At 37.0% G+C, this 12,026-nt stretch overlaps 1 protein-coding gene across 3 annotated transcripts in view; it reads left to right on the top strand.

The window, feature by feature from the left end:
* The window catches only part of SLC4A10 (solute carrier family 4 member 10), a 212,870-nt gene that overhangs the window by 128,197 nt on the left and 72,647 nt on the right, over positions 1-12,026 (top strand). For all 3 annotated transcript variants that reach the window (XM_047870584.1, XM_047870583.1, XM_047870585.1), the window contains 4 exons: positions 6,166-6,266; positions 9,334-9,508; positions 10,058-10,191; positions 10,591-10,836. In XM_047870584.1, coding sequence (XP_047726540.1) covers positions 6,166-6,266; positions 9,334-9,508; positions 10,058-10,191; positions 10,591-10,836 — 656 coding nt within the window. The remainder of the gene's footprint in view (positions 1-6,165; positions 6,267-9,333; positions 9,509-10,057; positions 10,192-10,590; positions 10,837-12,026) is intronic.

Genomic DNA, 12,026 nt, shown 5'->3' with positions numbered 1-12,026 from the left:
TATCACCTCATACCTGTCAGAATAGCTAAAATTAAAAACAAGAGACAACAGATGTTGGCAAGGATGTAGAGAAAAATGAACCTCTTGCATTGTTGGTGGGAATGCTAACTGGTGCGGCACTGTGGAAAACAGTATCGAGGTTCCTTGAAAAGTTAAACATAGAGCTGTTCTATGATCCAGTAGTCACTCCACTAGCTATTTACCCAGAGAATACAAAAACACTAATTCAAAGGGATACATGCACTTCTATGTTTATAGTAGCATTATTTACAATAGTCAAATTATGGAGGCAGCCCGAGTGTCCATCGATAGATGAATGGATAAAGAAGAGGTGAATATAAAATGGTCTATTACTCAGCCATAGAAAAGAACGAAACCTTGCCATTTGCAACAGCATGGAACAAGCTAGAAAGTATAATGCTAAGCAAAATATGTCAGTCAGAGAAAGACAAATACCATATGATTTCACTCATGTGAAATTTAAGAAACAAAACAAATGAGCAAAGAAAAAAAAAAAGAAAGTGAGACAGACAAAGAAACAGACTCTTAACTCTAATAGAGAACAACCTGATGGTTACCAGAGGGGTGGTGGGTGGAAGAATGGCTGAAATAGTTGATGGGGATTAAGGAGGGCCCTTGTGAAGATGGGCACCAGATGATTAAAATAAAAACTTAAAAAAAAGTAAAAAAAATAATATTCTTTTTGATAAGTATGTACTCTTTACTTAATGTCAAGATTTATTTAATGTTGTCTTGCATTAAATTGGAACATTTACAAGTTCCAGGTGGATCAGTATTTTTAAAAATAAAGCAATGAAAGCATTACCAAAAAAAAGGAAATTTAAAGGCATGGCTTAATCATATCAGATAGAAAATTCCCCCTTACTGCTAATCTTATTTCTGATTGGGAAGAATTATTTTTTAACTTTTTTTTTTAATGTTTATCTTAGAGAGAGAGACAGAGTGCAATTGGGGGAGGGGCACACACACACACACACACACACACACACACACACAGAATCTGAAGCAGGCTCCAGGCTCTGAGCTGTCAGCACAGAGCCCAATGTGGGGCTTGAACTCACAAACTGCGAGATCATGACCTGAGCCGAAGTCAGATGCTTAACCGACTGAGCCACCCAGGCACCCCAGAATTTTTAAATTAGAATTCTTATGTTCATGTTACCTTTGTGTGGATGTATGATATAAAAATTGTAAAAATTAAAACTCCAGTGTGCATTTCACTTATATAATCCAGAGAGGTAAAAATAAAGACTATTATTTTGCTATTATTTGGGGTCATTTTTAAATTACAGGCCTGACTTTGTTGAGATTTGTAGCCAAATGTTTGTTAAGGCCACTCATATTGCCACATCTGTTCCTACTGAATATGCCCCCTGCAGCCCCCACAGATGTCATCTACTCAGCCTTCCCTAGGGCTTTTGTCCCTGTGGAGTCCAACTTGCCTGACCTTACTGCTCTAGTTGACTAAGACCCGGACATAGAATGTTCTCCTGGTTAGCCAGAGGTGGGAAAAAAATCTCAATCTCCCTATCGATTTAAGAAATACACACTGATGTCTTATTTCTGAAGTCATTTCATAATTATTAAAGATTATTTGATTTCCTTTTCTCAACAATTACAATTTTGTGATTCTGTACCTGCAGCCACATTGTTTCAGTTGATCTACTAAAATAAAAGAAGTTGCTGAAAGTGTAATTTTTGGGGTTATAGATTGACTTATTTTTTGTACTTGTAAACATCTTTGCACTTATGATATTAGAAAAAGACAATATAATGCTTCCTGAAGTGGTAAGAAAGAAACTCTTTAATCGATTTTATTTGGGAAAAATTCTGTGAAAATATTAATACATTTGAAAATGAGTGAGACTTGAAAAGTCACTTGTTAATACCATTTAGTTTTTTGAACATTAAGACTGAAGTCAAGCATTTTTGAAAACATCTTGCCTTTGAGAAATGACATTTTTGAGGCAAGTGGAGGACTGGGAGCTCTGTATTTTTAAAATTGTTTTTATGAGACTCTTTAAAATCAGGATTAATTACTGGACTCAGAATATTAAGAGGCAATAGTAGAAAGAACATCGAATTAAGAATCAAGGCATTTGGGTTCTGCTATGCTTCTTTACAACATTAGTATTTTTTAAATGTATGTTGTAATTGAATAATAGATGCTATGAGCTATGTTTTCTTTCACTAAATGGAGCAAGATAAATTAAAAGATATTAAGCACTCTGACTTCATACTATTTAAATACTGTTTTCCTCCATGGGATAATTTCCGTGGTTTTTATGTTCTTTTGAAATGTATAAGTCACAGAATTTTTAATACTTTTTTCTCTCAGTTAAGAGGAGAAGAACTTGTCCACTTCAAGGGATAACCCTGAAAATTAGAACTTTGTGTGGGTCCTTATAATCACTCCCTTGTGTATACCATAAACTTCTTTGCTTTTCTCTCACGCCAATTACTTGCTTGTTAAAACCACAACCCTGTGTGAATCCAACTCTTTAATCTGTACCTGCATTGATGCAGTTGGATGTAGCTGAAGGAAAACAGCTACACTGACTAATCTCGTTAGTTCATGACCACATACCTCAAGTGGGCCCTTAATGTTGCCGGTTCATCATCCTATCTCCCCTGGTCCAATAAGTTTCTCTAGATGACTATTTCACACCTGTTTTCTCTCCTCACATCTTCAGCACATCCTTCTGACTCTCACTTTCAGATTTGCTTCCTACTTCTCTGAGAAATGTGAAATAACTTAAAGGGAACTTCCATAGACTCCCACCACCACATCTACCTGCCTGCAGGCATCTACTCCCACATACTCTGCTTTCCTATATATTATTGAATTATCCAAAGTCAGCATTCTCCCTTTGCATTAGACCCCATCTGTTCAAACCTACTCAAAGACATTACACCAATTCTCTTTCTTTCCTATATCATCAATCCTTTTGTTCTCTATTATGTCATTATTGTCAGCATAAAACCTTATTAATTTGCAAATCTTTAAAAAAAACCTCTTAATACTGCTATCACCATCAGCTACTCATCCATTCCTTATTTTCCCCTCTGCAACCAAATGGCACAAGGGTTCTCTGAACTACCTGCCTCCAATTCCTCTTCTCCAATAAGACTTTTGCCCCATCACTTCACTAAAACTACATACATGAAGGTCACTGAGGATCTCTACACTGTTCAATCCCATAGTCAGTTCTTAGTCTGCATTCTATTTGCCTGCCAGTCAACAGCATTTGACAGAGTTGATGACTCCCCTTTCCTTGTACTCTCTTTGCTTGGTTCCCAAGACACCACACTCTTGGTTTTTCTCTTAGCTCACTGGTCACTCCTCAATCTCCTATGCTGGTTTCTTCTTTTTTCCCCTGATTTCTTTATGTTGAGATGATACAGGGCTCAGTCTTTGCTCATCTTTTCTTTTCTACCTACACTCATTCTCTTGGTAATATCATCCAATGTTATAACTTTAAATCCTTTCCCAAATTTACTGTTTACCTTGAACTTGAGAGTTATTTATCCACATGCCAATGTCTCCCCTTGGATGTCTTATAGATATCTAAAACCTGACATATCCAAAGTTTGAACTGAATTGTAGATTGTCTCATTTCTATATCTGTATTCATCTTTGCATTTATATTAGAAAAGGCAATATGATACTTCCTGAAGTATACAAGAAACTCCGATCTTTTCTCAAAGTCTGTTGCATTTGCCCCTGCCTCTATTGGTAGGTCTTAACTCCATACTTATAGTTGGCCAAGCCAAAAACACTCATTTTTTAAATTTATTCTTAGATTTCCATTCTTCCAGGAAATACTCTTGGATTTTCCTTTAATATTTATCCAGAATTACACCATTTCTCATTGTTGCTACTGCTGCCATCCTAGTTCAAGCTACCATCATTTTTTCCTCCTAGATTATTGAAATAGTTTTTTTTTATCACTCTCCTTGTTTCTGTCCTTGTCCCCCAACATCTGTTATCAGCACAGCAGCCAGAGTGACTCCAAGTGAGACCATGCTACTCCTTTCCTCAAAACCCTACAACATTTTCTCAATTCACTGAGAATAAAAGCCAAATACGTACAATGGTCTACTAAATCTATACAATCTGGCTTCCCTTTATTTCTTCAAAGTAAACTCCTATGACTTTCTTCCTTGTGAACTCTTTTCCAACAATGTCGGCTTCTTTGTTCTTTGTTCTTCAAACCTTACAGCCATACCCCTGCCTTGACACTGTCTCACTTGCTGTTCTTTCTGTCTGTATATCCCCCAGTTATTCTCATGGCTTATTCTCTCAGCTCCCTTAGGCTTTTCTCAAATGACACTTTCTCAATGATCCTACCTGACCGCTCTGTTTATAATTGCCACTCCTTCCTCCCTACCCACCCACCCCATACCTCAGATCCCCCTCTTAACTCTGCTCTAAATTTTCATTTTTACATAGGTTTTAATCTAACACACTGTAGAATTAATTTACTTATGTGTTTATTTGTTTATTGTTTGGGTTCCCCATTAGAAGGTGAGTTCCACAGGCCTGATTTGTCCACTGGTGTCTTAATGGTGGGGTTGAGTACCTGACACAAATTGGCTTTCAATAAGTATGGGTTGGTTGAATTAGTAGATTGCATAAGTTGAGTAGTCAAATATATATACACTCTTTAATTTGTTTAAAAAAACAAAATACCTGTGTTTCTGAACAAAAAATATTTCCTGTATTTTCCTCAGAATATTCATCGGTACTGTTCATACATCTCTTTTCACACACCTTTCCCCCTTACTATAAGATGAACACTCCTTGATGAAACAGGTACTTTAGAATGGCTAATATATTTCATGGTTTATCATTTGCCTTATCAATGTATAGCTTTTTCCACTGTAAGACAATGAGACATAGCCAGTAAAGGATAATTACCCAGGAGACCAAATAATATCACTTGCTTTCTGAGATTTATGGAAGCTAAGAAGCATTTCCCTGGGTGACTGTTGGGTATTTAGGGTACCGAGGCCACCCTTAAAGCCCTTTACTCTATATAATAGCTATTTATGTGTAAAGGCAGTTCCTCCATCAGCTGACAGACATCCTCTCTTTTATCTTTGAATTTTTGTTCTTTGTACCTATTCATATACCTGGGAAGTTGTAAAAATATCAAGCAATGAACTTTTCTCTATTTTGTGCATTTCAAAACCTATTTTTCTCATGTTTTAAACCTGTGCCACTTTCCTAAATGTCCTATTATACATAAGATCATTTGCTAATTCACATGCTTAGACTATTTTGGAATGGCAGTGAAGTAAATATTTTAACTGCACCACTTAAAAAAATTTTTATGATACTTTTCAGCCCTTTTGAACACATTGGCATCCTCTAGGATAACCAATAGGGAGGATTTTATGATTTTTAAAAATCTCTGTCACCAACAAAAGTGGGTGGAACAGGCTTGTGATAAGACAGCACTTCCATAAGCCTCAGTTAATTTTTCAATGACCGAATGGAAGTTTCCATTTGTAAGAGTCTGGGATCTCCGTGAGTCAGAAAGAACCATGTTGTAAATCATTCATTCCTTAGGTAGGAAGATATCTGCCAGAATAACAGGGAACCACCTTTAAAAATAGCTAGCGATAATAGTTTAAGTTGATTGAACAGTTGAACTATGCCAGGCATACAACACCACCGTAACTAGTGCCTCCTCATTCCAACCTAGCCAACCCTGGTCTCTCTTCGTCCCATTCCTTTCCTTCATTGTCTTCATAGCTGAATATCTACCTGACATTAGAGATTTGCTTGTCTCCACTAATAGAATGCCTTTTCTCACTCACCTTTGCATTTCTAACACCCGTAACAATGAATGGCACACAAGGCACCAATAAAGATTAATTGAAAGACTGAGTAAATGTCCATCACTTCATTTAATTTTCTCAACCACGCTGATAGGTATTGTTACTACCACTCGTGAATGGAGGAGGGAACTGAAGCATTAGGAGATTAGATAACTTTAATTAGAGTTCATGTAGCAAATAAGTAACAGAGCCTGGGTTCTTGGCCACTCTGCATATTGCCTCAAGGGAAAAAAATTGTTTTTGTTATTTACAACTAGCACCTGAAATTAAAAAACAAAAACAAAAAACTTCCTGCAGGAGAAGAGGAAGATTCCTGCTGTACCAAATGGAACAGCCGCTCATGGGGAAGCAGAGCCCCACGGAGGACACAGTGGACCTGAACTCCAGCGAACTGGAAGGTCAGTGAAAAGTACTTGTATGGGACTTCAAAGACCAAATGATATACTGTCCTTTGTGTCAGGAATTGCTGTTTAGAGATGTATTTTTTTTTATACTTTGAATACCTGTTAATAAATACCTATTTGAGTATGTATGTATTTATTTATTTGAATATCTATTCCGTGAACACCTATGTAATGCCAATAAATTTGATTTCCCAGTATTTACTAATCATTTTTGTTACTATTAAACCAGCACAGTGAATACATCATTCCATTTTATCTTACCTAGTCTTTCATTTGCTGTGCATAAAATGTGTTCACAGATTCGTAGAATGAATAAGAAAACTGTCAGTGGCCCCTTCTAAAAGGGCCTGTTGAAAGCTTCAAGTTCAGATGGAAATAAAAATAAATACCAAGAACTCAGTCTTATAGAACCTATCTCATTACATGCAAGTAGGATGTATATAATAGTATTTTTTATTTTTATGGTTGTAATTTGAAAGAGCCATATGATTTATTTTTTCTAATCACACATCTTTGAAGAGATGAAAGCTTCAATTTATTTCTCAAAATGGTTCTTTATCGTTTTTTGACAGCTTGTCTCTCTCCAAGCAATGTGTGAGCAGAAAATCAGAAAACCTTGGGAGGGTCTGTCTTCAGGGAATATGTGCACACAGCCTCCATTATAATTGAAGGCAAGGGCAAAGGCTTTGCAGGATTGGTACCCCCTTCCTCTCAAGGCCATTTCCTGGAATGCTTGCGCTGTGTCCTTTAAGCTGACTTTCGAGTTTCTGACAACTCTATGCATTTTAATTCTCCTCTGTTCTTTCCCTTTATCTGTGTTTTGTCTCTGAGGAAAGGTCCTTTAATGTCTTCCTCAGCCTCCATACATAATTTGAGATGATTCAAACAATTTTTTTCCTTCTCCCTTTACTGGAAGCGTGGTTACTCCTTCTGTTTGCTTTCATATTTTCAAATGCTGTCTTTTTATTTTGGGTGGTTTCTCTCTCTCTCTCTCTCTCTCTCTCTCTCTCTCTCTCAGGTGTAACATGCCACATAGCTTAGATTTTTTTCGAAGTTCACTTTTCCTTACTGCTTCCTAAATCCTCCCAGGTCACCAATATCCGGTATCTTCGCTTCTCCAGAGTTCTTCCACAGATTCTGTTGCTGACATGACTTGAAGTATCCATTACTCATCTGCTCTCCGAGAGTTGCTGGTGTACATCTGGGCTGCTCTTGCACTGTTCTCTGCAATGACCTCCCACTTCCGGATTTAGATTTTTGCTGCTAAAAGCACGTTTATTACACAGTAATATCATAGCTATTGACACTATTTTATGCCCTAATAAGTAATTAATTAGAAAACAGTAGTCTAATAGAAAGTGCTATCAAACCTACAAATATTAAGTACTAAGTAATAGTTCGTAACCACCTCAAAATATTTTGGGGATTAGGTGGGATGTAAATGATAAATGAATAAATAAATACTGGATTAAATCTATTTTGAATTGTGACTTTGATAAGTTAACAAATCACTCAGAAATGATCCTCCCCAAATAAAAAAATATGCACATGTTTATCAAACGCACGCAGGGGACTCTAAGATGATCTTTGTGTGTATGAGTTTCATGGGTTCTCTGTAAGCTTCTTTGAGTTTAAATGTCCTGTTTTTCAATTGGAGTTTCATCCTTCTCACTTTCTCCTAGTCCACATCCCTCTGATGGAAGCAATCACCAGGAAAACATAAGGAGTCTCTCAGTTATGTAATAGTGAGATAGTTACTAACAGGTTACTATTGTGTCTATGTCAGTCAGGTCAGGGTGATTACAAGTAAGAGTCAAAATTTTCAGTTATTCTGAAGATACACTTTTTTCAAGGCAAACCAGAGTTAGCGTCTCAAGAGAACAATAAATTTTGAGGCAGTTCTTAGATTGTCTGTGAACATTTCTATCCAGAAAATAAATAAAAATTTAATATCTTTGGATAATCCAAATATATCTAGCATACTGGCAGTAGATTGGAACATAATGGTTTTTTTTAACCTTTGTGTAGGAACTTAATCATAGTCTTATTCATTTTAATATGACATCTTTATTCCATGGAGCACAAAGAGCTTTCAGTAGCCAAGTATTAAATCCATATATTATTATTAAATATTCAAATAATGAGAATACCTGTTCATTAATATTCTCATTCCTAGTAGATTAAAAATATTTTAGACCTCACATTTTAGGGAGCATTTTACAATTTACTGCTATTCTTCTCCCCTCCACCCCCCAAATCCTCTTTCAAGTGTTTTGGTGTGGTTTTGGGATATATTTAGAATAAGTGAATTTATACTAAGTAAGGCCATTATTGTCTTGTGAATGATAGATGTTGGGATATGTTTAGACAATAATGGATCAAAATTACATTTGTCTGGGTTGGTTATTATAAGGTCCCCTTCTTAATTTCCTAAAAATGAAAACAACTATGGAATCTATCTGTCTTTACTAGGTATTACTGTCATCCATAAGGCCATTTAGATGCCTGCTTGAAACAATACGTGGTGAGGAATATTTTGGCAGAGAAAGTAGGTAACTGGAGCCATGGTTAAACACTACTTCTTCTCTCTAGGGTAATGTTCACCGTTGCAGAACGCAAAAGCCACCTTATCCTCCCAAACTTCACTTTCTGCTATGCTAAATGAAATGTAAACAATTAGAAAATACTGCCAACGACTGAGGGTAGTAGGCCTGAGTTTAGGAGGGGTAGATTGATATAGAAATGGCACGGAGATTAGAGTGATCCTTAAATCTCATTATTTGAATTTTGATTGAAGGACAGCTCTGCACCTTGTTTGAGAGAACACGGGGTTTTCTGGTTGCTGGCATAATATTTAGTTAGGAATTGAAGAGACACAGTGGTACAAAGCCATCTCTGTAGATCATGCTAATACAATGTAGCAGGTTAAAATGGGTCTCATCTCCGCTGATGGAAAACGTATACTGTGACCTGGCAAAAAGGAAATGAGGATTTTGCTTTGTGGGTGTGTGTTTTTATATTTGGATTTCACTCTTGTGTTTCCCTCCTCCCCCCGTCTTAGGATTTTTGGGGGACTTATTTTAGATATCAAAAGAAAAGCTCCATACTTCTGGAGTGACTTCAGAGATGCTTTCAGCCTGCAGTGCTTAGCATCTTTTCTATTTCTCTACTGCGCGTGTATGTCTCCAGTCATCACATTTGGAGGACTGCTGGGAGAAGCAACGGAAGGTCGTATAGTATGTATTATGCTTTCCCTGGAATTTTAAAACCTAATCAGTTTTTAGGAATGATAGTTAGATAAGTCAACATTTAGTTTTGGATTCCTTTATAACTGGTAATCTGGAAGTGGAATGTCTCAGAACTGTTAATTCTTAGTCTTACACAAGGTTGTGCTCTCATCCCTGACCCCGCCCCAACCCCAGTCCTTGTCTGGCTTTGGCTCCCATTCTCACAAGGAGAGAGAGATGGACATGAGGAATCCATTTCCCACTTACACAGCCCACGCTTCTCTCCTGACACTGACCGCGAATACATGTAAACTTTTAATAGTCCAAAGAAAAGCAAGATGAGGAATGTGGAGAGAACACATCCCCATTCAGTACCATTCATATTCTCCTGACTGCTTGTCCCTTTTCTTATTCCCTTACTCCACATCCTGCCCAAGGTCACTAGGTTTTTCATAGCAAATGAAAAAGAGTATCCTCATGTATTTTAAACATGTACTTCCTAGGTATAATGGTTGCCTGTGTAGCTTAGGTAATGGAATTATTTATATCTCTACACAGAGTGCAATAGAATCTCTCTTTGGAGCATCTATGACTGGGATAGCCTATTCCCTCTTTGGTGGACAGCCTCTTACCATATTGGGCAGTACAGGACCAGTTTTGGTGTTTGAAAAGATTTTGTTTAAATTTTGCAAGTAAGTGTTAAATACTTTTGGCCCTTCCTCCCTTTCTATTTCTCCACCGTATTTATACTTCTCCCAACATCATGTCTGGGGTCTGCTGGGAAAGGTGGACGTAATGGATTTGATTCAGTTTGCCATTTTTGTCTCTCCATGGAAATAAAGGAAAAGTAAAATGTATGTGCGATTTGCTATGTAAAATTTATAAAAAATGATATTCTGTTCTAAACATGAGAAACCTCTTTTAGTTTTGTCCTCTTAGATGTCCCCTTTCAACAAACGTTTTGAGTTTAGAAAATCATGGGATGTGAAGGTTATTTACTTTCACTTCCTGAATTAGACTTATTCCCATCTATTTAAAATGGTGGCGAGCTGTTAAATGACCTTATTTCCTCTGTTCTTTCCTCCTCCTAGAGAATATGGGCTGTCGTACCTGTCTTTAAGAGCTAGTATTGGACTTTGGACGGCAACCCTTTGTATCATACTTGTGGCGACCGATGCAAGCTCCCTCGTCTGCTACATCACCCGGTTCACCGAAGAAGCTTTCGCTTCTCTTATTTGCATCATCTTCATCTATGAGGCCCTAGAGAAGTTGTTTGAACTCAGTGAAGCATATCCAATCAACATGCATAATGATTTGGAACTGCTGACCCAATACTCGTAAGTAACGTTTCCCCTAGTGGCCATGGGGCTTGTCTTTTTACAAATTGCTATTGTTTAAAAAAAAATAGGATGAACTTCCATTGCAGATCAAGTGTCTTACATTGATTCAGGATCTAAATCCCTGATCAGACTCTCAGAGGGGAACAGGATTTTAAAAGCCACCTCATCAGATACTCATCTGATACTTGAGTTCTCATTATAAAAACAAAAGCAAAACTCACGGAATTGAAATGTGATTTTGCTTTTTAGAATGCACGATATTAATGGTGGAGGTGCTCAGGCTTTGCCAGTTGAAGGTGATGTTAACAGTTCAGGAATAAAGATGGGACTGTACCTATTGTACTTTCCAGTTTTAGTATGCCAGCAGTTTGGAATTTCTCTACGACTGTGTTTGTGGAGTACACAAACATTACATTATTCCTTTCTTTGATTTAATTTTAGGATTTTTTTTGTTGCATTTGTATGTACATTTTTGTACAGCAAATATTTGAACCAATATGTTCTTTACAAGTCCGTTATAACCTCTCCATCAATCACCAATGGTCTTCTTATAAATTGCTTAGATATGGCCCCAAATCCTTTGAAGATTTATTATCTTTATTTACCATTGACATACATCAGAATTGTTGAAATTAGGCCAAAATAGTATCATGTTCTGATTTTGTTAAGAATGATATAATGATACAGTGTTGAAAATAGAATGATTTTTAGTACATCAAATTTTTCCTGGTCTTTCTACCTCTGTCTCAGATAAGAAAAATCAGAGTGGAAACATAAAGTAACTTTCCCAGTAAAAGCAAATAGCAAGGGTGTTGTGAACAGGATCCAGAAGCAGATGAAGGAGGTGTCAGGGACACTCAGCAAGCAGGCAAATGGGAAGACTAGTTTGATCAGAATGAAGGATAACATGGACACGTGCCGTTTTGTTTCTCTTTAGAGAACAGTGTCACCCAATTTGGATCTCCTTGCTGGGATGTATGTTATCTGTTTGAATCTTCAAACCTATTACATGCCAGGCACTATGCTAGGTACTAGGGATGTATAATTATCTCTGCCTGCATTTTCACACTTATTACATGCCAAGCGCTATGCTATAGACATGAATAATACATTCGGTCCTCAGTGAACTTCCAGTTTAATAGGGGATACAGACAAACAGGCAACACAATGAAAGAAGTGCTGTGTTA

This window comes from Prionailurus viverrinus, chromosome C1, assembly GCF_022837055.1.
Source record: "Prionailurus viverrinus isolate Anna chromosome C1, UM_Priviv_1.0, whole genome shotgun sequence".
Taxonomy (NCBI): Eukaryota; Metazoa; Chordata; class Mammalia; order Carnivora; family Felidae; genus Prionailurus; species Prionailurus viverrinus.
Note: the sequence above shows the minus strand (reverse complement) of the source record. Positions and strands in the feature narration are given on the sequence as shown.